This window comes from Pelodiscus sinensis, chromosome 3, assembly GCF_052426305.1.
Source record: "Pelodiscus sinensis isolate ZL-2025 chromosome 3, ASM5242630v1, whole genome shotgun sequence".
NCBI classification, from domain to species: domain Eukaryota; kingdom Metazoa; phylum Chordata; order Testudines; family Trionychidae; genus Pelodiscus; species Pelodiscus sinensis.
In genome coordinates this window covers 48,768,518-48,795,408 of record NC_143054.1, presented here as the reverse complement: position 1 = coordinate 48,795,408, position 26,891 = coordinate 48,768,518, and the positions used below count along the sequence as shown (strand labels likewise).

Here is a 26,891-nt window from a genome sequence, read left to right as displayed (position 1 = left end):
TGCACTACAATTCTGGATACATTTCAATTCTGTTACATGTGCTTTTCTGATTTTGTTTGTGCTGCTCATATGCATGTATAACTTTTGTATATAAAGTTATGAATATGGACTCTGTACTTGTATTTTAAATATTTTCTGTCTAGGAGACAGCAGCAAGTGTTGATCACTTTTTGTGAGCTATTCAGTGAATAGCTATACTGCATGGACAATGGCCCTTAAGTATTGCCAATAAACACTTGAGGACTTATGCTGGGAACCTGCAGACCAGCAGGGACCCCATGTCTATTTGCATGGTACAGGTTAGTTGAGCATGTGATAAGATCCATTTTTGTAGGTACTATCACTCAGGAGAACAGTGGATTTCCCTGTGAACGGGCAAGATTATAAAAGGATCCGGGGGGTTTCCTCCATCTTTGTCTTTAATACTGCTTTTGACTTCAGAAGCATCCTGCTATGAACAGAGAGCCCAGAAGGATCTGTTGACCCTTCCTAACAAAAGATGCACTCCAGAAACATTTAAGCTAGCAGTTTATTATATCTGATAAGAGCCTGCAACAAGAACTTTGTGATTGATGTATGTAATGTGCTTTCTTTAACCATTCTACTCTCAATCTTTTCTTTCTTTTACTAATAAAGTCATCATTTAGATTTTAGAAGCTAAGGGATTGGTACAGCAGACTCTTTTGAGTAAGATGTGAGATATAAATTGACCTGGGACTGTGGCTAATCCTTTCCTTCTTTTGGTGGGGCCATCATCCTAACTCCCCTTTGTGCCAGATGGGTGTCATACCTCCCCCAAGTGACTAGTGCTATTTCTTCCTAGTACATGTCCAGATCATAAAAGACCTAATTCAGCCCTAAGCAATGGAGCAGTTGTATATGTATAGTTACAATACAGTGACTGACACTTACACTTCAGATAGGTTTGTGTAGACTGCAAGCTCTTTGGGGCAGAAAATTATATTTCCCATATGTTTTACAGCACTGAACAAACCAACGGTGCTGAATAACAACTACATGATAGCACCCGAGTGAGGTTCTAAACAATGGCTGTTTCTAGAGAGACTTTTGCTTCCTGTGTACTTGTGTGCTTGGCCAGTCGGGATGCTTGGAAAGTTGAGCTGAGTAGGCCGGGAGAGAGGCCATTCAATGGTCTTGGTAGAACACATATTACATCACCAACAAAGAACTAAGCAGCACTGCACAGCACAATACACTGTGATACATGTGGTCCTATACTCATGAAGGTCATAACTACATACCTCAATTCTCAGCTCTGTTGATTGCAGTTTTTGGTAGTCCTGCCTGATAATACATGGATTTTTTCAGTCATTTGAGTTCCAGTTAGGGTAAAGGCTGTTAGAGCTCACCAGCTGCTGAAACAAAAGTGAGCACGTTTTCTGACAGAACATTTGTATAATAAGTATATTGGGAGATGATAAATACCTACTTTAATTCTAAGAATATCACAAAATCATATTCTGAAGACTTTTTCTTTGCTGTTTTCTTATTAATATAACCAACGCTGAAGTATTCAAGAGAAAGGAGATAAAGATAAAGGAGGCCAAAAAATGAGGGAAGCTAAGAAGAAAATACCACCATAAACAAATAAAAGCTGCATCTTTTTTCCAAAGAAGATGGAAAGTAACCAAACAAATAAAGCTAAGCTAAGGACTAAGAGGGCAAGTTGCCTAAGTAAGGCCTATCCCTCATTTTGGGGTGTTTTGCAGCCACACTAAGCCCAAAAGAACTTGGGGAGTACCCTTTCAGGGTATAAAATGTCTCCTTTGGAGCATGGTCATTGCAATTTTTCTAATCCCTTATGGGGTACTATCTAAGCTTTGAACCTGTGTAAAGGCTGGGCTTATATATCACAATTTATGGGGTAGGGGTTGAAAATTCAGAGACTAAGAAGAGTCTGGAGATAAAAATAAATAAATAAATAAATAAATAATAAATAGAAAAGGGAATATATGACCACTAGGATACATGCTACATTTATGTCCCAGTTTTTGATCTCAGGGGATTTCAAATGGTTTACTTTAATTTGATCCCAGAGGTCAGATACTGATCTGTGATCGGGGCTTAGATGGTTTCATTTTAGTCCTTATCTTGTCCTGTCCAAACTTGTCTGCAAACTGCCCCACAATTCAGCTCAGTCGGTAGCCTCTGCTCAAAAGAGGTCAGAACTGAGTGAGCAAGGGAAATGCACATCAGAACTGAGCGCATTCATTAGCAAAGGTCCCTGAGCGAGTTTACACAGCACTTGCCCCCACTGTTCCTGGCTCAAATTGTTATTGTTAGTACCTTATCAACACCAAATTGATTTTCTTAAAAAATAGGAAAATCTAAACAAGAATTCAGTTGAAATCATGAGGCCAAGCAAAGGACTCCCTGGCATACCTAGCAACTGCTTTATTTACATTTGTTCTGGAAGCTGTTTCTAAATTGGATGTTTCCCAGGTAACTATACAGTTAAACCATAGGTCACCAGGAGTGCTTCCTTATTTTCCATGATGAACTTATCAGATCTTCAGAACTCATTGTGCTTTCCTTAAGTGTGTACCGTTTACATACATCTCAGGGAGGGGTTTAGTTGGTATTCTAGCAGGATCTGAGGGAACAGAACATGCTTTATCTGTTGCTGACAAATAGCAGAAACATTAATTAGGCTTGTCTTGAACTGGTGTTGAGCAAAAAATAACAGGATTAAAAATATTCCAAACAGTCATCAAACTAGGGTAAATTTAAATTATCTATCATTCTAAAATTACATATTAGGTGGAAATATTAACAAAACTGCGAAAAATCTTCCCCTAAGAAAACACAGGGGAAAGGTGTATATAAAAAAAATTATTAGTTCATCTTTCCAAAAAGCTTAAGCAAGGATTATATTGTTCAATACCAATACTTCATTCTAGATACAAATTTTTGTTACACTATCGCAAAATTAAAGGAAAAAGTTTTACTTTGGTGTTTAAGGTTAGGTACCTATGTAAGCCTATATTTAGATATCTACCGGTAAATGAAAAAAAATCTGATTTTTCAGAAATGCTAAATATCTGCAACTCCAATGATTTCAGTGGTGGTTGAGAATGCTCAGCATGTTTTCAAGTCAAGTCATTTATTTATATGTCCATCTTGTAGGCACCCAAGTTTGAACATTCTGGCCATAATCATTCCGCTGTCAGAATGTCCCATTTTGTTAGCAGTGCAGTATGACTGCATCCTTGCTATGTGGATCACTTGGAACTTGAATGGGTAGGGGCAAATGATCTGGATCACCCTCCTCTCATGCCCAGCTGTGAACTTTGAACCCTTTGGAATGATAGTGGCAAAATCAAGATCAGAGTGGCTGATGATTTTCATCAAAACTCCACTGTCATGCCTGCCTTTTCTGGTACTCACTCAATTTAATTAAATTCACTTAAAGCCGGCACCTAACACCTGAGAAATGATCACAATCCATACAGCTTTTGCAGTCTGGCACAAAGTTTTGAGAATGTCTAAGATGACACACGCCCTACTCTGCACTCTTATTTATATAGGCCCCCTCATCACCCAACTACTCAACAATATGAAGAACTAGATGTGAAAATTCTACACAAGTTGTAATTCATTACAAAACATGGTCCTAATATCCTCATAGCACACATCAGTAGATATCTGAGAATCTGGCAAATCAATAAGGGGGAAAGCTAACTGTAGCACTTAGAGTGCCTGTCTTTCACTTACTAAATGCCAGCAATTGCCTGTGTCACTGGAGTATGGAAAGATCCTGTGCTCTGTCAGTTCTTAGTAGATAAATAATCTGGACCAATGGAGAAATCTAAGACTATACAAAGTAAAATATCCTGATCATGAATGGGTGCATATATTCAACCAAATCAAAAGTATATTTATACATTTTAAACATATAGAAATTCCACTGTATTCCCAGCAAAGGCATGAGGCCTGCATGGATGCATGCAATACCTATAATGATGATGATAAATACCAGGCTGAGGCAGACAGTGGAAATATTTAGCATGTTCTCTATAACTTTTCAAAGTGCACAAATTCTAGCAGCTGGATAAAACTCCTTGACATCCGTCATGTCTTTTCGTTGTAAATTTCCTTCCTCCATGATTTCAACAAATCATGCACAATTTAAGATAGGGCCTAATCCCTGCAGTCTTGATCACCTACCATTTCAGTGAATGCAAAGGGTGTTCAGTATCTCTCACACTTAAGTGCTACAAGCCAGGTTGAAAAAGGGATGCGTGCCTGCACAAAGTTAAACTTATTAACTACAGCAATTTAAAATTGGACCTGTAGTTTAAATCACTATATGTATAGGAGTAGATCAGAGGTAACATTTTCAAAAGTGTCCCAGGCCCAGATTTCTAAAGGTACTTAGGACCTGCTCTGATCATCACTCCATGTCCTAAACTGATATACACAGATAATGCCCATTTGGAAAAGTGACATGGGCTGCGATCACAAATGTAGTTAGGTGCCTAAGTTCCAATGAAATTTAGGTGCGCTAAATACCTTTGAAGATCAGGACTTCAGGTGCTTGGGGCTAGATCCACAAAGGTACTTGTTTCTTTAGGTGCGTATCTCCAACATCATGCAGAAAGGTCCTCTCATGGATCTGTAATCAATTCAATAACAGGGGAAAAATAGTAGCAATAAACGGTCAGTTTTCAGATTGGAAAGAAGTAAATAGTGATCCCTCTAGGAGATGTACTAGGACCAGTTCTGTTCAACAGATTCATAAATGGACTGGAGAAAGGGTAAAAAGTGAGGTGGCAAAATTTGCAGACAATACAAAATTACTCAAAATAATTAAGTTCAAAGCAGGATGAGAAGAGTTATGATGGGATCTAGTGACTTGGCAACAAAATGACAAATGTAATTCAAATAAAAACAAATAAAAGTAAGTAATTCTTCCTACAATGAACAACCATTGGAACTCACTGTCAGGGGATGCAGTAAAAGCCAAATTTATAAAGAACTAGATAACTTCATAGAGGCTAAGTCCATCAGTGGCTATTAACCAAGTTGGGCAAGGATGCCACCCATGCTCTGAATGTCTCTAGCCTCTGGTTGCCAGAAGCTGTCGGTTCATGACAAAGGTTGAATGAGTCAGCGATTGCTACTTCTGCTCATTCCCTCTGAAGCACCTGGCATTGGTCACTATTAAAATAGGATCCTGAGCTAAATGACCTCTATTCTGACCCACTATGACTGTTCTTATATTCTTATTAAAGGGCCACTGACATTCTCATAATCTCTGCTCTGCTGCTACCCAACTTTATAGGTACTTACATTTATGCTAGTGGGCATGCACAAAGCTGCTTAAGTCCTGACACCTCTCTATAGTTAAACTTTTCCTAGACCTTCCTCATACCTAAATCCTGGGGGATTCTCAAATTAGGCATTCTTCTCCTATCTCACCCAGAGGCCCAATCCAGTAACCATGCTCAGAATATATCTAACTCACACAAATGCCAGCTGGAAAGGGAGTGGGAGGGAGTGTGTCTCAGAAAGCCTAGTAGCTAGTACACTCACCTGGAATAAGATCCCATTTCAAAATTATTGATTTGGAGCAGGATTTTGAATCTGACTTTCCCACATCTCAGATGAGTATACCTGCTACAAAGCTATGAAGTCAAACTCTCTGGCCTATGAACTACTTAATTATTACACAAAGTGGAACAGCTTCAACAGGGAATTGTGAGACCCAATCCAAAATACTTTATAGCTGGGGCCACTCAACCTTTTGCATAGTAAACACACCCATACTCCTCTTCCTCTTGTTTTGACTTTGTATTTTGAAACTTGCTTCCTTTTCTTTGTTTCCCAGGCTGCATTTTTGACATAGAAGTTCGCACTGGAAAGGATCACCAGTTTAAACCACTAGGGACTCTGGAAAGCCATCCCAATGCAGGTCGCAGTGTAGGACAATGTGAAGATTCCCCATGTAGTTTAATAAAATGCAAGAATGGAGGAATATGCATGGAAAGTGGCTCTACTGTTTAGTGAGTATAATGTTATTTCAGTGTAATAAACCATGAAAGTACATTAAACGCTATATCTGAATGTTTGTAGAGTGAATGTATTTGTTTAGTGTCTTGAAAACAAAAATGGAGACCCATGTTACTTATAAGTAAAAATATATATGTTGGAGGACACTGGCTTAGGGCCTACTTAAGATACACAAAGCATGTCAATATTTTTAATTCTAGAGTACTAAAATAATAAATATTGTTTGTGTTGCCTGGTACTCTCTAAAGTGCTAAGCATTGTCTAACTCTGCTCTGGTAAATATTAATGAAAGTTTTATCAATCACTTTAAATGGACCAGTGATAGACTAACCCTGGGTGATTTTGAAAATTCTAGTTGTTAGTTTTCTGATGACATAGCCAAACATGTATTAGGCACTTCATAAAAACAAGTAAAGATGTACTGTTGTCTTCAAGAGAGTATACTCTAAATAGAATATGCCTCTTACAGCCCTGGCTGAGGGTCACGAGGCTGTTATAACTAGACCCAACCATTGGACTTTCCATCATGGTTTCACACCACCTGGATCCAAGCAGTGTCCAAAAGTTTTTGGCTTTTAGGGCACACTCTCAGGACATAAACTCCAGGTCTGTGATCCCTGTTTGGGATATGAGATCCCACAATCCACCTGCCTTTGACCCTGAAACTAGTGTGTGTTCTTTTGGAGTCCATAGCTGTAGGCATTCTACATTATAGTTTTTTAACTCTCTGGAGACTCAGTGCAGTTAAAGTAAGAAGCATAGGCATCACAAAGGAACAACTTAAACACATGTTACTCATAGATACCAAAAGAGTTATAGAACCTGACAAAAGAACAAACTTGTGAACACAATATGCCTTAGTATAATCTCACCCCCTTTTTGTGAGTCTCTAAGTTTGATCCAAGACCTTAAGGGAGGCCACATCCTCCCATGTCCACTCCTCCTACTGAGTCTTGTTGTTCTAGTGATTAAATGGCTCCTCTTGCTCAGCAAGCATGTCACTTTTAAAAGTAGTTTGTGACTTTCCTTCTGCTGAAATATTCAAGGCTGCGATGCCATATGGGATTGCTGACACAGTCATTAAAAATCAATGGCTATGGCTGTACAGGGTAGAGTTATTCAGTGTTGATGATTCTTTGATGGCTCTGTTTCAGTTCCCCAAACATAGCCTGTTTCTATTCTAAAATAGACATTCTAATCCACACAGAAGGTTACAATCATAATTACTATATAATAAAGATGAATTCATATGTTAGTACTGACATATTCCTCAAACTATTACAATGATAAATCAGGTAAAGATAATAAACAGCTGAAAAAAAAACTCACAAAACTGTAACAGACAATGTGGGCAACAACCATATCATCAATAATACAGATGCACACCAGGGTGGTTTTGTTAATTATGAGGTCGGGGTTTACTTTTTATTTTTCTTCCACCCCAGTCTCAAAGGCAAGGTGGTAGAAGTGAGATTTTGGCATATTTTCTGATCAATCATAGACTTCCTACATAGCCTTAGGCAAGACAGTTGTTTCTCAGCCTATAAAATGGGGATAATAGTTATTCCTCACCTCACAGGGCTTTTATATTTAATACAAAATACATTTTGAGAAGAATTTAGATACTATACTAATGAGGGTCATGTAAGTACCTATGATAGAGTAACAGAGTCTATCTATAGAATATTTCATGATTACCTAGCCATGCCAATGTTATACAATTCTTAGGGTGAGCTGTTTTGTGCGGACATGGGTCATCTTTTAGAATTCATTATTGCTGCTCTCGGTCAGCACCCATTGCAATGAACCTGGATTTTCCAACAGTTTATAACTCAGCTGTAAAACTTTTGCTCCTGAGAAAGCTTGGCTTTAAAAGTATTTACTGGTAGAAGAGGATTAATTTTTACTCCCAAATGGATGCTTTGGTAGATACTCAATATAATTTTCAACAAGGATGTACTGATTTAAATCACTGAAGACAATAGGACATGGGAAAAGGGCTACATACATTTTACATTACAAACTCTGTGTGGGGGCACTGAGTATGTAAAATGTAGCCATACAGATCCAGAAAATCAGACAACAATGTAGTAAGTGGGGAAAGAGTTGCACACCTGCCAAAGCTTGTGCTGATGTTTTATCCCTATAATCCTGCAGAGTAGCAGTTTATTTGCGATTTAGTGCTGGTTGCTGAGCCATAGAGCATCTCTGTTTTGAATGTCTCGCCCATACCAGCACAGTGCAGGATCTTGTCCGATCTCTCTAGAGCTACAAAATCCTATTCACCTACATTTTGCTCTTTCCGAAGAGCAAAGCCTCAAAGTCATTGTAAAGCTCAATTTTCACGTATAGCAGCATATTTGAAAAGAGGTCAGTTGCCAGCCAGAAAGACACGAGTGACCAAATAAGTGGGCTGAAGCCCAGAATCACTGGCAGCATCCTCCAAGTTGCCCACTTGCAAACTCTCTGCTCCGCAGCTCAGTTCTGAGTTACATACCCTTGCAATATTCCTGCGGGGCACAGAGTCTCTGGCAAGTGCGTGCATGTGCGTGTAGGGGGCAGCAATTGAGGAACATTTGGAGAGAGAAAGTTGAGGTGCTGTTGGGAGGGGTACCAGTATTGGAGGGTTCAATACTATGGGGATTTAATGTACATTTTAACATTTTTAACAATATTTTTAACTCCAGCTTAGTTTTTGTTTTGTGCTGGTGCTACGGTGAATTTTCACTTGTCATGGTGTAAACTGAAATGGAATAAATGTGCCCACTGATGTTAATGTCACTCAATCACTGTCCAACCTTCAACAGTTTTAAACAAGGTTGGGGTTTGATATAAAAGACCTCAGCCTGTTTAGTACCATGGCAAAAAGATTAGAAAATCCTTTGATTAAAGACACAGAAAAAGCAGAAAAAACAGTTAACGCATTTCTGATGTAAATCCAACCCATCTGCATCAATGGGCAATGACAGCATCTGTATCCCTCTCTCTGGCCCCTCTGCTCAAGACATCTTTCAAGTTTGGGATGAAGAAGGTCTGGGGGCTAAAAAGATGGTGTGGGGGCAGGGATGGCAGCCATGATAGTGAAGCTTGCTTCTGTAGGCAATTTTTCTATCAAAATTAATGTTCTTTAAAGACCCAAAAAGGAGTGATGGGTAAAATAGTCCACCCCCATTATTTTTGGCACTAATTAGGTTAATTTCCAGCCCATCAATACTTGTTCAATGATTTCAGACACTATCCTTTCCTTGTCTACCAAATATGATCATAATATAAGTCTATGATTATATCAGAAGGCCTTTCCGTTTGGATGAATTTAGTCTCTTTTGCACCTTTGCCCATCAACAGTTATTATAGTTAACTGACATATAAAAATAATGAGTGGCACCTTAGAGACTATTAAAAATATATAGGATCATGAGCTTCTTTATATGAATTATGAATTCCACTCACTTTTCACATGCCACTTCATAATTAGGGTAAATGTGCAGGACCAGTTATCACAACAGGCCCTACATATCTGTCTCTTATGTGTATTTATACATACACGTTTTTCTTCTTGGAATCATAGAATACGAGGACTGGAAAGGACCTCGAGAGGTCATCAAGTCCAGTCCCTTGCCCTCATGGCAGGACCAAATACTGTCTAGACCATCCCTGATAGACATTTATCTAACCTACTCTTAAATATCTCCACAGATGGAGATTCCACAACCTCCCTGGACAATTTATTCCAGTGTTTGACTACCCTGACAGTTAGGAACTTTTTTCTAATGTCCAACCTAAACCTCCCTTGCTGCAGTTTAAAAGCCCATTGCAGCTTGTTCTATCCTCAGAGGCCAAGATGAACAAGTTTTCTCCCTCTTCCTTATGACACCCTTTTAGATGTCTGAAAACTGCTATCATTTCTCCCCTCAGGCTTCTCTTTTCTAAACTAAACAAACCTAATTCCTTTAGCCTTCCTTCATAGGTCATGTTCTCTAGACCTTTAATCATTCTCGTGCTCTTCTCTGGACCATCACCAATTTCTCCAAATCTTTCTTGAAATGCGGTGGCCAGAACTGAACACAATACTCCAATTGAGGCCTAACCAGCGCAGAGTAGAGCGGAAGAATGACTTCTCGTGTCTTGCTCACAACACACCTGTTAATGCATCCCAGAACCATGTTTGCTTTCTTTGCAACGGCATCACACTGCTGACTCATATTCAACTTGTGGTCCACTATAACCCCTAGATCCCTTTCTGCCGTACTCCTTCCTAGACAGTCGCTTCCCATTCTGTATGTATGAAACTGATTGTTCCTTCCTAAGTGGAGCACTTTGCATTTGTCTTTATTAAACTTCATCCTATTTACGTCATACCATTTCTCCAATTTGTCCAGGTCATTTTGAATTATGACCCTATCCTCCAGATTAGTCGCAACCCCTCCCAGCTTGGTATCATCTGCAAACTTAATAAGCGTACTTTCTATATCAATATCTAAATCGTCGATGAAGATATTGAACGGAGCCGGTCCCAAAACAGGCCCCTGGGGAACCCCACTTGTTATGCCTTTCCAGCAGGATTGTGAACCATTAATAACTACTCTCTGAGTATGGTTATCCAGCCAGTTATGCACCCACCTTATAGTAGCCCCATCTAAGTTGTATTTACTTAGTTTATTGATAAGAATATCATGTGAGACCATATCAAACACCTTACTAAAGTCTAGGTATACCACAGCCACCACTTCTCCCTTATCCTCAAGACTCGTTATCCTATTAAAGAAAGCTATGAGATTGGTTTGACATGATTTCTTCTTTACAAATCCATGCTGGCTGTTCCCTATCACCTTGCCACTTTCAAAGTGTTTACAGACTATTTCCTTAATTACTTGCTTCATTATCTTCCCTGGCACAGAAGTTAAACTGGTCTGTAGTTTCCTGGGTTGTTCTTATTTTCCTTTTTATAGATGGGCACTATATTTGCCCTTTTCCAGTCCTTTGGAATCTCTCCTGTCTCCCATGATTTTCCAAAGATGATAGCTAGAGGCTCAGATACCTCCTCTATCAGCTCCTTGAGTATTCTAGGATGCATTTCATCAGGCCCTGGTGATTTGCAGGCATCTAACTTTTCTAGGTGATTTTTAACTTGTTCTTTTTATATTTTACCTTCTAAAACTACCCCCTTCCCACTAGCATTCACTATGTTAGTCAGTCCTTCAGACGTCTCGGTGAAGACCGAAACAAAGAAGTCATTGAGCATCTCTGCCATTTCCAGGTTTCCTGTTACTGTTACTCCCTCCTCACTGATCAGTGGGCCTACCCTCTCCTTGGGCTTCCTCTTGCTTCTAATATAGTTATAAAAAGTCTTCTTGTTTCCCTTTATTCCAGTAGCTAGTTTGAGCTTATACTGTGCCTTTGCCTTTCTAATCTTGCCCCTGCATTCCTGTGCTTTTTGCCTATATTCATCCTTTGTAATTTGACCTACTTTCCATTTTTTATATGACTCCTTTTTTATTTTTAGATCATGCAAGATCTCGTGGTTAAGCCAAGGTGGTCTTTTGCCATATTTTCTATCTTTCCGACACATCGGAATAGCTTGCTTTTGGGCCCTTAACAATGTCCCTTTGAAAAACTGCCAACTCTCCTCAGTTGTTTTTCCCCCCAGTCTCGATTCCCATGGGACCTTACCTATCAGCTCTCTGAGCTTACCAAAATCCGCCTTCCCGAAATCCATTGCTTCTATTTTGCTGTTCTCCCTTCTACCCTTCCTTAGAATTGTGAATTCTATGATTTCATGATCGCTTTCACCCAAGCTGCCTTCCACTTTCAAATTCTCAACTAGTTCCTCCTTATTTGTTAGGATCAAATCCAGAACAGCTTTCCCACTGGTAGTTTTTTCAACCTTCTGAAATAAAAAGTTGTCTCCAATGCAGTCCAAGAACTTATTGGATAGTCTGTGCGCCGCAGTGTTATTTTCCCAACATATATCTGGATAGTTGAAGTCCCCCATCACCACCAAATCTTGGGCTTTGGATGATTTTGTTAGTTGTTTAAAAAAAGCCTCATCCACTTCTTCCACCTGGGTAGGTGGCCTGTAGTAGACTCCTAGCATGACATCACCTTTGTTTTTAATCCCTTTTAGCCTAACCCAGAGACTCTCAACACTTCCGTCTCCTATGTCCATCTCCACCTCACTCCAAGTGTGTTCATTTTAATGTATAAGGCAACACCTCCTCCTTTTTTTCCCCTGTCTATCCTTCCTAAGCAAGCTGTACTCTTCCCACCAAGTTTCTTGATGCCAACAATGTCATAATTGTACTTATTTATTAGCACTTCCAATTCTTCCTGCTTATTTCCCATACTTCTCGCATTTGTATATAGGCATCTAAGATCCTGATTTGACCTTGCCTCCCAGTTTTCCCCGACTCTCCTTTCTCTCTGTCATTGTAGCCCACACTTCCTCCCATTTCCGATCCATCTCCCAGGTCCCCATGTTCTCCACTTACCTGTGGGCTTTGCTCACCTGTCCTTGTCGAACCTAGTTGAAAGGTTACTTAAACCTAGTTTTTAGTGTTACTTCCATTGTTTCCTAAACAACTGCACTCCCTGAATCCACCTTGACTACAGAAAATATAGCACCTTGACAAAGTGGCAGTTCTACTGCTCTTGTGTGATCCTTGCCAGGATACAATATCTTACAGTACCAACTTACACAGGCTCTGGAGATACTTCACTCTCTTAAAATCACCTATAGTCCTCTTAAGAGGGGGTCCTTTGGGAAATTTGGTTTGTGTTCAAATATTTTGAGTCTCCTGAAAATGATTTCCCTCTGGAGATTGTTTTGTTGTTGCTGGTTTGAGTTATTTCTGCACTTTGCCCACACTTTCACATGGAAAGAATTTGCAGTGCAGTTAAATTGGAGATTCAGTTGCTATGGGGATTGTGCTTCAGATTTAAGTAGCAGCAGAAATGGACAGCATTTTCTGTGATCTTTTAGTTAAATTTTACATTCCAGTCAGCACTAAGGCAGCTCCCTATACTTTAAGTAAACAGATACCCACTATTTGAAAAATGACATGTTTTATTTTTATTTTTAAGGCACGGTCATACCTGTCCATGTTCTATTTACAGCACATTAGCAGTCCAAAGTCACATATGTTAGCAAATCATAAATTTGAAGAGTCTATGGTGCCTTGCATGATTCTTGCTGAAATAGGGAACAAAGTATGTTTTTGCCTAGGACAAGGGACTTTATGCTTCTCTTAAAATGAGGAATTTGGATTTTGGTAATTAGAAAGAGCCCTTTTGGATCTGATTGCAGGAGTGGGGCCTCTTCATTTATAGATGGAAAAGCAAAATAGAATGCCTACATTTCATTATTACGATTGGAACTAGTAGAAGGTTTCTCTTTTGTTCAGTATGTTTAATAGTTAAGGAAAAAATAATCCTTACTCTCCTTACGTGATGTCCATTCATTTTAACAACCATAGTGCACAAAGACAGAGAAGTACAAGATTGATATACTCCCAAACTGGTTTAGATGAGTCTATTTCACCACTTACTACTTCTGATCAGTAAAGATCAGTTACCTAGATGACAATGGGACTTCTGTTTCAGGTATTACATCTACTTGCCTTTTTTGTGGTGTTTCTTACTCTAACCAAAAGCTGCCATTTGAGTAAAATCAATCTGCTTTTTGCTTACACAATGAAAAATAAAAAGAAGCCACATGCTTTGCTGAGGTAATTATTTTAGAAGCCATTATTTTCTTGTTAAGTGTCAGTTCTGTAGCCCTTCAGAATGTTCTTTGTTACAAGTGGTGATGCTTTCTTTCAGGATGCATTTCTCTCTCCATGCTTCATCTTTGGTTGACTATCTTCCCTCACTGTTCTGGGTCAGCATTCCCTCAACATGAACTCACTTTGACTAAAAGATCAGTTTCTGAATTCAATATCTTTCAGATCCATTAAACTGAGAGTCATGTTTTTGTTTGTTCTTTGAACCTATACTGTTTAAACCTCCTTTTTCCTTTATGCTGCTTTTCCTGGGTGTTGCAGTGGCAGCATGGAGAGTAGGGAGAACCTCTTCTTATGCCACAACAGGTTCCAGCTCCTCATCAGGGAATCACCAGTGTTCCCAGGCCAATGTGTCTGGTTCAGCCTCATGTCCTCTTCTCAGTGCAACATACCAGTAGAGTTCCAAAGAAAGCCTCCCAGAAGCATCTTTATCAGGTGTCTGAATCACTTCAGCTGGGTCCTATCAATCTAGAGGCAAAGCAGCTCTACTTTGAGGCTCTCCTGAATAGCTGAGCTGTTCACCTTGACACAAAGGCTACTTCTACACTGGCAGCTTCTTGCGCAATAACTCTTTCGCGGAAGAGTTCTTGTGCAAAAAACTCTTCCAGAAGAGAGCGTCTACACTGGCATGTGCTTTTGCACAAGTGCATTTTAACCATAGGGCTTTCTTGTGTAAGAAATTCATGTTGCCTGTCTATACTGGCCTCTTGCACAAGAACAGTTGCACAAAAGGGCTTATTCCTGAGCGGGAGCGTCAGAGTTCTGGTGCAAGAAGCCCTGATTTCATATATTAGAACGTCAGTTTACTTGCGCAAGAACACGCAGCCAGTGTAGACAGGCAGCAAGTTTTTGTGCAAGATCGGCTGCTTTTGCACAAGATCGTGCCAGTGCAGACACAGCCAAAGAGTAAGCCCAGCCACCCAGTGGAGAAACCTCATATCCACTGCTTGTAATTGTGATCTAGTCTGGTAGAGAAAAAGCTGTGAGATTTACCTTAATCTCATTCCGAAAATAGGCTAGTACTGACTAAATCAACTCAGCTTTGACCTTTTGTAGGATTATAACTTTATTGCAATATGCTTACTCTGGGTTGACTCTTACCCAACAACTGTCCTAGTAATTTCATATCACAATATAGTTGGGCTTTTTTGCACTTCTGTGATGCTGTGTAATCTGTTTGATCCATAGATTGTTTCCAAGTTCCAAAATGCATACATCATAAAGGAGGTTCTCAGGGAGGAGGGCACAGGTTATAGAACCCTAATTAGTGCAGATTGCAGTTTGTGTCCTGGCCTAACACAGATGATGTATGCCTACTATTCAAAAAGTAATGTACAAAGCTGCTTACTAATAAATCATACATACTTCTTGACATCCTTCTAAATTCCCTTCACAAAATTATGATAAATATTTAAGCACCTTTTACCCTAAAGAGAAGAAATCTGCAGTCAGATTGCATCAATGTATAATAACGTATGAATCATGCTGACTGAGTAAAGCCCTGATCTCATGACTTTTAATGTTTAAACAGTGACTCATTTCACCTGTTGCACTTTGAGTAAATATAAAATCATCCATGGGATATCTGTTTGTCTGTGATTAACTATGACTTGTTTTCTTTGATTCACATTTCTATCTAACAAAACCCATTTTAAGGCTGCTCTGTGTTTAATGCAAGAAGATGTGGTCAATGGAAGAAGCTTTTCTAAGAAATTCAGAATAAGCCATAAGGCACCAGGGACGATATTACATCTTGTAATTTACTGCCATGTAGGTGCAAGAAAAGGCATAATGTTTGCACAAGATTCTATGATGTAACATGCAGACTTGATATAAAATTAATAGAAGTATTCTAAAAGATACTGAATAGATTAGGTACTTTAGCTATGGGTCCCAATTTGGCAGTGCAGTACAGAGCCCTAAGATGTCTTCAAACAGGACTTGTGCTGCCTACTTCAAGGCTGAACTTGGTCCCTGATACGTCAAGTTACTGTATGTGGATATTGACACTATGTTTTAAGAGTGCTGTCAGGTAGGTAATAGAGATGGATGAACTGGTTCAGAAAAGTATGTCATCTTGAAATATGAACCAAAGTGCAAATGTAACAAAACTTGAAACTTTCTGAGACTTCTAGGATCCCTCAGTCCAAAGTGATCTTTTGTTTCATTCCTTTGGGGGTAGTGTGGTTGAGAGCTCTTTTCTCCTTTTAATGGGCCTTCTCTTTCTCTGTCTGACCTGTGCAGCACCTCTCTCAGAAGGAAGGCCCTCTGCAAAAGTTCAGAGTTGCCCATTGGGCCCCAAAGGACATTTGCAAAGTTTCAACTCTATGGAAAAGAATCTACAAATACAGAGACTTTCTGCACTCCAGAATATGCTATCACAAAATTAGAGAGTTATGGAGAATGGGTCCACAAAGTTTCCCTCCTCACCCCAAAACATATAGAAGCAGAATAGGAAGCGACTGTTTAGGAAGGAGTACTGCAGAAGGAGATCTAGGGGCCATAGTGGACCACAAGCTAACTATGAGCCAACAGTGTGGTGCTGTTGCAAAAAGCAAAAAAGAAAAAAAAAAAGCAGACATGATTCTAGGATGCTCTAACAGGAGTGTTGTGATCAAGACACAAGAAGTCATTCTTCTGCTCTATTCTGCACTGATTAGGCCTCAATTTGAGTATGGTGTCCAGTTCTGGGCACCACATTTCAAGAAAGATGTGGAAAAATTGGAGAATGTCCAGAGAAGATCAACAAGAATGATTAAAAGTCTAGAGAACATGAACTATGAAGGAAGATTGAAAGAACTGGGCTTTAGTTTGGAAAGGAGAAGACTGAGAGGGGACATGATAGCGGTCTTCAGATATCTAAAAGGGTGTCACAAGGAGGAGGGAAAAAAATTGTTCTCCTTGACCTCTGCTGATAGGACAAGAAAAAATGGGCTTAAACTGCAGCAAGGGAGGTTCAGGTTGGACATTAGGAAAAACTTCCTAACTGTCAGGGTGGTTAAACACTGGAAAAAATTGCCTAGGGAGGTTGTCGAATCTCCATCTCTGGAGATATTTAAGAGCAGGTTAAACAGACATCTATCAGGAATGGTGTAGATATATTGGGTCCTGCCATGAGTGCAGAGGACTGGACTGGATGACTCTTGAGATCCCTTCCAGTTCTAGTGTTTTATGATTCCAATGAGGAGTGCATTAACCTGCACCATTGGCACTAATCCGTAGAGAAAGAGAAATGAGGAACAATGGCCTGAGAAATCCAGGCAGTAATGTAGTAGCAAGCCCTCTCCATTTCCCTCTCTGCTCCCTAGAAAACAAAACAAGAACAAGATGTAGATCAAAGCCTTGGTCTGCAGGATGATGGGGAGCTTAGTGGTGAGTGGAGTTGATGTGATACCGATTGTGCAGAGAGACTGGGCACCGGCAATGGTTCAGATAAGGTAGTTAAGCATCAGTCACTGAAACTGAATTGTCTTCAAAGGTCTGGTAATTACTCATCAGGAGAGAGAGACCAATCCCAAACACTTTTTCACTTTCCTCCCTAAAACATGGCCAATTTTGAATAAGGTTCCAGAGCCAAACTGTGGTATAGGAGCGGGCAATAAAATGACAGCAGCTCATACTAGAACAGAGGTTGACAAATACCAACCCTGGTGGACTGCCACTACTATGTTGACATGTACCTCCATGGATAAGGGTCTTTGCAGCTCCCGTTGGCCCCATATCATGGCTCCTGGTCAATAGGAGCTTCAAGAACTGGCGCGGACTAGGACACTGCTTTCTGCAGCTCCCGTTGGCTGGGAACAGTGTTCCGCGGTCAACAGGAGCTGCAGCTTAATATAGTGGCAGCCCACCAGGGCTGGTGTTTGTCAACCCGTTCTAGTTGAGCTTGAACCAGAATCCTAAATCCACACAACTATGAACTTCGGAAAAGACTGGGATTCAAATCTAAAATGAAATTGCTAAGCTAAGGCACATATTTCATATTTTTTTTATATAGGGTCACATATGTTCATGTCACTGACATGTATAGAAGAAGGAAGCTGATTAAATTCAGTCCAGTGATGCCTGTAGATTTAATCCCATTTAAATGTAGAGCTAGTATTTTATTTTTATGTTGCAAGAAAATGTTCTGAGATGTGTGTAAAAACTATTATAGTGTGAAGGGAGGTGGGGGAGAGAAGAAAATCCCTTCTATGAGTCCCAGAAAGTGCAGCCACAGCTTTCAGCTTTTCAGTTCACCATAGCACAAGAAACAGCATTTCTATCTGCCACTTAAGAAGCTAAATTATTTTCTCTCCTTAATGGTTTCTATGCATCAAAGCATAATGGTTAATAGAGAGAGAGAAAATACCTTAATGTTAAACTGTGATGGATTGAGGAGCTTGTGTTACTGTGAAGTCCTGTCCTCTTTTCTCCTTAATTTTAAGTAGCTGTTTATCACTGTGAAAAGGTTGAAGGCAGTGGTTTACTTACCTGTTGTCCTTTGTCCTGAAGGTTTAAAGAAACAATAATAGCAGTGCTGTGTCATGTTCACAAACTGTCTAGGAAATGAATTATAGTTACAGATCATTCCTGTGATAAAGGTATAGCTCTTGCCACAGTTTCAAAGACTCCTAGATGTCGTTTCCCCAGAAACTGTGAGCTGATTGGTGGAGACAGTGTAGCTCAGTGAGTCTGAATAAATGTCGAAAAGGGACAAAAATACAAGCCTGAGAAAAGAACCAGTCAGAATCTAAGTTCTATACTTGGCCTTGAATTCTACAGGCAACCAATAAAGTACTTCCATTTAGAGAAGCAACTGACATGTCATATCTGGGACAAAATGGACCATGAAGAAGAGCTCTGTGTACAATGCTTAATTTGAAATGAAAGTGGGACAGGGCTCAAGTGGGGCAGCTGCTAGTGGAGGACTCAGCTCTGAAGGCCAGCTACTGTGCAGAAGTGAGGGTGGTATGCTATAGAATTGCCATCCTTACTTCTGTGTTGCTATTGGCAGAAACGCTGCCTTCAGAGCTAGGTTAGCAGTGTGGAGCCTGCTGTGGCTATGAACTGCCAAGTCAAGAGATACCAGGGCTCACCACAAATTAAGCACCGTCTGTGTAGGTCACAAGTTTGTCTCTCTCACCAACAGAAGCTGTATCAGTAAAAGGTGTTATCTTCCCCACCTGGTCTCTCTAATATCTTGGAACCAATACAGGCTATAACACCCTGTCATAAACCTGCCACTGGATGATATTTAAACCATTGACAATAATACTGCTTTTAAGGAGAAGGAGAAACCTCTGTATCAAGTAAAGTACATTCTGCGATTTCACAGTCTGTACCAACACTCCAACTGACGTTCATATGGACAACCACCAGAGCAGGATGTTTGACATGAGTGATTCCCCAGCTCTAATTAAACACTGAGTGGATAGGGAGAGGCTGTCAGACACTCATCTTTTCTCAGGTTCCCTTAATTTGGACAATTTAATGATGGCAGAGATTAATTACAGCAGCTAGCAACTACACAACTTGTGACAGGCCTCGCTCCCCTGCAAACCTCCATATGGTGGTTGTCCACATGAACATCAGTTGGAGTGTTGGTACAGATTGTGAAATCCCAGAATATACTTGACTTGATACAAATGCCCTCTCCTCCTTCAGACACTTTCCTGGATCCCACTTCTGCTGAGCCTCAGAAGAATTCAACCAACTCTAGCTGAGTGGTAGCCGCAGAGGCTGAACTTACTACTTTTCCCTCACCCCCACTTCATTATTTTCCCTTTCCCCCTTGTACATTATTACATTTACTTTTTATGCCATTTCTCCATTTAGAGTATAAACATTTTGGGGTAGAGACCTTGCCTTCTTGTGTGTTTTGTATAGCATCTACCAAAAAGAAGATTCAAGACTGACTGGCATGTCTGGATAGTAATAGCACAATGCAAATAATAAAAATTAAAATATCCCATTAAATACAAACAGTGACCAAAGCTGCTAGATGAAAACAAATTAGAGGTAAATGCAGGCTAATACTGTAGTTTAAAACTAAGCTCCTAAACACAGAATCCAACGAGACTTGGCCACTTGGACTCACTGAAAACCTCCAACTGAATGTATCAGAGTTTGAAAATGTTGACTGCAAATGTTACTGAAATGTTGATTTGTTCAGGTAATAATGGATTGTTTCGACTTTTATGTACTGTAGCTGTGACTGTCCCACCGAATGGAAAGGAGCGTTTTGTACTGAGACAGTATCAGCCTGTGATCCTGAGCATAACCCATCACATCTATGTAGGAAGGGGGCTACCTGTGTGCCACTGCCTGATGGATATGCATGTCACTGCCCTCTAGGAACCACTGGCACCTTCTGTGAACAAGGTATGGCAAAGCTAGTAGGTCTTTTCCTTGATTACCCAAGTGTGGGGTTTTTTCCTCCAAAGGTTGAGTTTTTATTGCCATGTTTTATGTAGGAAGCAAATAAAATAATTAATGGCAAGTAATAAAAATAGAAATGTTTTTGGTTTCACAACCCTTCTGGCCACTGTTCTCTCTAAGACTTTCTGTCCATGAGCAGAGTGAGTTTTGTCTTGTGCACCAATATTGAGGTCATGTGCCCTCACATTCTCTCTCTCTGATAACAATTTTAAATATATTTAAAATTGTTATGCAAGAAAAAATACTAAAACCACAGATAATTAACAAGGTGCATCTGCACTCATGCTAATCAATAGCAAAGCTCCTGGGGGGTGTTGGGATGTTGCCTTTATGAAATGTGCTAATCTCATCTGAGGAAGTGGGGTTTGCCCACAAAAACTCATGATACTATATATATTTTTGTTGGTCTCTAAGGTGCCACAGGACTACTTGTTATTTTTAAATTTACAGACTAAACACTGCTACTCCTCTGAGACTTTTACTCAGAAAAGTGGCATTTCAGTGCTTTCCAAGCATCTGAATGTACGAAACAGTATGCAAAATAGCATGATCATAAGACACCCTCATGTGTCTGAGAAGCCCTTTGCAGATAATTCATATTAAGAAGAAACTGCTCTTTATTTGATTTTGCATCTTGGTAAAAAATACATTTAAAAAAATCAATACATGTAAATGGCCAAAACAAGCACTAATGTAGGAGCCACACTTCATAAGGCTTCATACTCATGCATCCTTTGTAAGGCTTTCAGAAAATGAGTGCACTTTCAGCACTGTGAAGCAGCATTATAGTCTACCTAGCTTTACTTCCCCTCATAGCTCCAGGAGTGCTGTACCCCTAGGATCTAATTCTATGTTCCCATTGATAACGATTTAAACATTCCTATTAATTTCAATGGGCATTGGTTTAAGCCCCAGGATTAGAGTAAGGATAAACAGGCAACCTGTGAATACATTCATATACCACACAACATTAAGAGTTATTAGCTGCCACTCTCAGAGGGGATGTCTATTCTACCGTGCCTTCCCAACTTCACTGATAGGCTTTGCATCTGTCTGCAGCCTTCTGACCCTTCCATAAAAATGTCTCCCTCGGTTTTCCTCAGGCCTCTCTCTCTACGACTCCTTTGAAGGGTTTTTGTTTGTTTGTTACAGTACTTATTGAAGCTTACATGAATCCACATAGCAAACTGTGAGCATAGAACTGACTAGTCACACCACTCTCTCTGTGATTTGGGGTCAAAACTGAACTGCACAACTCAGGTGCAAATTTGCAGATTTAAACTCTGCTCACAAATCATAGAATACTAGGACTGGAAGGGACCTCGAGAGGCCATTGAGTCTAGTCCCCTGCCTTCATGGCAGGCCCAAATACTGTCTATACCATCCCTGCTAGATATTTATCTAACAATGGGATACCACCTTCTGAAAATTCACTACTAAATCCTTTATCCCCTGTGAGAACATGGCTTGCAGCACTGACTGCTGCAGTTGCCTTTCAGAAATCTTTGTATGAACTCTTAAACTTTGAATTTCCATCTCATTAGGGTTTCTAATTGTGATGCCATCTGGATTCAGGACAACAGAGATAAAGGAAATATGCTTCACACAAAGCAGATAATTTAGCTTGTAATAAGTCCAATGTACCAGGACTCCAAATGGGATTGCTCTTTTTGCAATGTGCAGTACAGCAGGTACTCGTGCCCAAGCCATAGAAAACACCCAAGAGAAACTGTGTTCTTTATAGTTTGTTATTCTCTTAATAAATTCTCATCCTGTAACTGGAAAGCACACAGGAAAGCATCTGTTGTACTGATAGATTTTCTTTGGCTTTGTAGGATCCAGAATTATTATACTTGGCCAAAACCCTTTGACCTGCATTTCACCTTATTCTGGCAGAGTAATGAATTATCATTTTTAAAAGTACATTTTTAATTTTTAATGGATGACAAACTGTTGAAACCCAGCTGTTTATCAAGATTGAATATCTCTTCCTGGGAATGATGGTGTAATGTTGGCTCAGAAAGGAGGAGTGAGAACATATGAAACCTTTCAACGAGGTGAAGCCAGTAGCAGCCAGGGCTGGGTTCAATATTTAGGAGTTCCTTTCCATCGAGCTAACACCAAACAAGTTCAAGTCCTCATCCAGTAACCTGGGAAATTCTCACACTACCCCTGCGGCACCCCTGAGAAGCAATGCATCCCCACTTGGAATCACAGAATCGGAGTGTAGAAAGGAAACTTTTATTAAAAGGGTGGGAAATAACATGGCATTCATTTGGAAAAACACTGCAAACAGGGTTCATAAACATAAACCATGTGTAAAAGTACCACCCTAATTAGGTTGGTCAGTGTCCTTTTCCCCTTAAAATAGGAATTGACTGTCTAGGAAGGAGTACAGGCAGTCCCCGACTTACCCGGATCTGACTTATGTCGGATCCGCAGTTACGAACGGGGCTGCCCCGGAGGACACGGACTGCGGGACCTCGCGGTCCTGCCGCCCGTGTACTCCGGGGCTTTCTCCGAGTCTCCCTGGTCTGCAGACCAGGAAGACGCAGAGCAAAGCCGCGGGGGGGGGGGCTCGGGCAGCGGGGCAGCCCAGGCGCGCCTGGGCTGCCCCGCTGCCCGAGCCCCCACCCCCCCCCGCGGCTTTGCAAAGCCTTGGGGAAGCCGGCAGCGGGACAGCCCAGACGCCCCACGGCTGTCCTGCTGCTGGCGTCCTCAGAGGCTTTGCTCCCCGTCTCCCTGGTCTGCTGGTCTCCAGCAGACCAGGGAGACTGGGAACAAAGCCGCGGAGGACCCAGGCGGTGGGACCGCGGTGCGTCTCGGTCCACTGCCCGCGTCTTCCTGGTCTGCTGGGGTGGGGGGGGGTGCAGCTAGTACGCCCCCCCTCCAGCAGACTAGGCTTTTCTCTGGACGCCTGTGGCAGAGCAGCTGGGGCGCTGCCGGTTGGTCCCGCAGCGTTGCTCTGGGAGCTACTGGTCCAACCCAGCAGCACCCCAGCTGCTCTGCCCCAGGCGTCCTGATTCAGCCGCTGCTGGTCAGTTTCAGCAGCGGCTGAATCAGGACGCCTGGGGCAGAGCAGATGGGGTGATGCTGGGTTGCTCCAGTAGCACCGAGGAGCGGCGCTACTGTAGCAATCCAGCAGCACCCCAGCTGCTCTACCCCAGGCGTCCCCAAGTCAGCTGCTGCTGAAATTGACCAGCGCTGACTACAGGAAGCCCGAGGCAGAGTTGCTCTGCCCCGGGCTTCCTGGAATCAGCTGCTGATCAGTTTCAGCAGCAGCTGACTTGGGGACGCTTGGGGTTCTTAAGTTGATTCTGTATGTAAGTCGGAACTGGCGGTCAGTTTCAGCAGCGGCTGAATCTGGACGCCAGTTCCGACTTACATACAGATTCAACTTAAGAACAAACCTACAGTCGCTATCTTGTACGTAACCCGGGGACTGCCTGTACTGCAGAAAGAGAGCTAGAGGTCATAGTGGACCACAAGCTAAATATGAGTTAGCAGTGTGACACGGTTGCAAAGTAAGGAAACATGATTCTGGGATGCATTAACAGGAGTGTTGCGAGCAAGATATGAAAAGTGTTTCTTCCACTCTACTCTGCACTAATTATGCCTCGGTTATGTGTCCAGTTCTGGGCACCACATCTCAGGAAAGATGTGGAGAAATTGGATAAGGTCCAGAGACAAGAAACAAAAATGATTAAAGGACTGGAAAACATGGCCTATAAGGGAAGACTAAAAACTGGGCTTATTTAGTTTAGAAAAGAGAAGACTGAAAGGGGACATGATAGTAGTTTTCAAATATCCAAACGAGCATTACAAGGAGGAAGGAGAAAAATTGTTCTTCTTGACCTCTGCTGATCGGACAAGAAGCAATGGGCTTAAATTGCAGCAAGGGAGTTTTAGATTGGACATTGGCAAAAACATCCCAACTGTCAGTTAACCACTGGAATAAATTGCTTAGGAAGTTGTGGAACATCCATCACTGGAGATATTTAAGAGCATACTAGACATATCTATCAACGATGGTCTAGATGGTGCTTGATCTTGACACGAGGGCAGGAGACAGGACTTGATGATCTTTTGAGGTCACTTCTAGTTTTAGTATTCTATGATTAAGGTTCTTAAGTTGAGTAATTTAAATGTCCCCCTCACATGCCAAACACTGTACCCTCGGCCGTTACCCTTGGTCATAACAGACCCAGAATTCAGAGGTGCATCTGAAGAGTTCACCTCCAATCCTGGGTGGCGGAAGGTAAAGAGGCATCTTACTCTTTCGGTGGGTTGTTTGTCATCCACTACTCACTGCTGTCTTCTGCTGCCCTGCTGGTTGCTCGGTTATGCCTCTCCCCCGCAGCCCTGTTGGCTGTGCATCAAATCTCTCTGTGGTGCCCAACTGGCTTCTTATCACATCTCTCTGCCACTGCCCTGCTGGTCATCAGTAAACATCTGCTGCTATCCACTCTTGGCTGTGACTTCTGCCCATTAGTCTCAAGTGATTTCAGCTTCCTGTGATTTCAACTCTTAGCAGACAGGGTAGAAGAAACAGCTGCATCACAATTAATATAAGGAAGAGGCTCTTACTGATGCATATTTAGCTCTCTTCTTTGAGGTACACTTTTAAACAGGTACAGACAAGCCACACATCACTGATGTATCAGGTTGCCACCCTCTGTTATCTGGTTACTGCCCCTTACCTTGACAAAAGGGGGCTTATTTACTGTTCTTCATGCTGTCAGTTTACTATGCATTATGCTGTCAACTTTGACCCGGTCCTGAACCTAGGTCGGTATGTACTTTATTTCTGGGGTGGTAGTTTCCAAGATGTTTCTTAGCAAGGCATTCTGCTATAACCCTCAGGAATGTGCTTGCAGCCTGTGTCTGGTACCTGTACCTGGTACTTTATGCTTGATCTGGCTTATACTATTTCTCTTTAGCCAAGACTCTTTCCTGCCTGCAGTTTCACGGAGCCAAAGTCTTGAACCCTAGATTTCAGACCTTCTGTTTTTATGTTACAGGCCTTTATTCAGGCCTGCTGATTTAGTGTTACAGACCCTCAATTTACTACAGCTGGCTCCCTCTAGCACCATCTTCATGGGGGGCTGGGCAGGGGCACAGTGGGGAAATGGCACAAGTGGGGCCTGAAGCAGTTCCCATTGGCCCCATGCTCCCTGTGGGCCCCTCCTCACTGCCTCTATACTGCCTGCACTCCCCCTTCCCACCGAGGGCGGGAGATATTTAAGAGTAGGTTAGATAAATATCTATCAGGGATGGTCTAGACAGTATTTGGTCCTGCCATGGGGGCAGGGGACTGGACTCGATGACCTCTCGAGGTCCCTTCCAGTCCTAGTATTCTATGATTCCACTGTTTGCGGTGGATACCCCAACCACCGCAAACAGTAGCTGCTGCTGAAGCGGCTGCTGTTCATGGTGGCCAGGGCTGGCCACAGGCAGGGGCTTCTCCAGCAGATAGTAGCTGCTGCTGCTGCCGCAAACAGTAGCTGCTGGACTCAGTGCAAGACTTGTGCTGATCTCTATGCTTCCGCATTTTAAATTTAGTAAGAACCTGCGGCTCTTACTACATTGAAAATGCAGAGCTGTAGCACAGGTAATTCCCAGAGCTGGCATGATCTGGTCTGCTCAGTGCCAGACAGCAGAGCAGTCTTGAAAATGGACTATACGATTAGCCTGATAACCGTATTTTAACATCCTTAATCTGTGGTCACCTACTGAGGCAGATCACATATGTCTCAAGACAAAAGGAGGCTTCTGGTTATAAGACAAAGGGTAGCAGAGGTAGAAAAGACAAGAGATTGGATGTTATGGAGAGAGGTCATGTGCCAGAGAACAGAGAGAAGAAGTATTATCCTGCCCATGAAATTCTTCACTGTCATGTAGGAAATGAGTTAAGAAATGTGTACAGATTAATTTATTTTGTATAGATCAGTGCATTCATCATGCTACCAAGGAAAAATAATAGTCTTTTAGAATCTTGTGCCAATTCTGTCTGTATGTCTGCTGACTCTCTATGATGTACCTCATAAGAGGTAAACACTTAACCTTTGGTGGTATTCTGGGGAAAGAATTGCTGGAGAGGCTAGGGGGAGACAGTACAGTTTTCAAAGTGTAACCAATAGGACTTCAGGAGTCCTCACTGGAAGAGGGCTATCAGACAAGAGGTCTGTACCTAGAATATGCATATACAGAGTGACAAAGCCAGTGCCTAAAGTCTGTATAGCCTAAGCAAGCTGAGATGTAGTGGGATTCAGGATTTTGATCCCTCACAGCATGTGGCATTTTACCTGATCTTTGAAAATATTAGTCAAGATAAATATGATAGTTAAACTAAGCCTGACAACACACAGATACCATATCCAACAAGCATAAATAAGTGTTTTGACGTGAAGAGTATCAAACAAATGTTTATAGTTACCCATTTATTTTGTGAATAAGGAAATTGAGCAAAATGCATTAAAATCAATACATAACTATATGTGAATGTTCTGAAAAGCATTTTGACAAACAGAGGAGCCAGTGATACTTCTAAGAGTAAAAAAATTTTCCCATCTGGAAGTGGGATGTGACACTACTTGATTAAATGATAAAACTTGGGGGTGCAAGGACATAACTGTACAATAATAAATCAGCCACCTTAGA

At 41.3% G+C, this 26,891-nt stretch overlaps 1 protein-coding gene across 1 annotated transcript in view; it reads left to right on the top strand.

The window, feature by feature from the left end:
- The first annotated feature begins 5,742 nt into the window (after window positions 1-5,742).
- The window catches only part of LOC102456584 (EGF-like photoreceptor maintenance factor), a 58,839-nt gene continuing 37,690 nt past the window's right edge, over window positions 5,743-26,891 (top strand). The window contains exons 1-2 of the mRNA XM_025190966.3: window positions 5,743-6,026; window positions 20,002-20,174. Of these exons, the coding sequence (XP_025046751.2) occupies window positions 6,004-6,026; window positions 20,002-20,174 (196 nt within the window). The 5' untranslated portion in view covers window positions 5,743-6,003. The remainder of the gene's footprint in view (window positions 6,027-20,001; window positions 20,175-26,891) is intronic.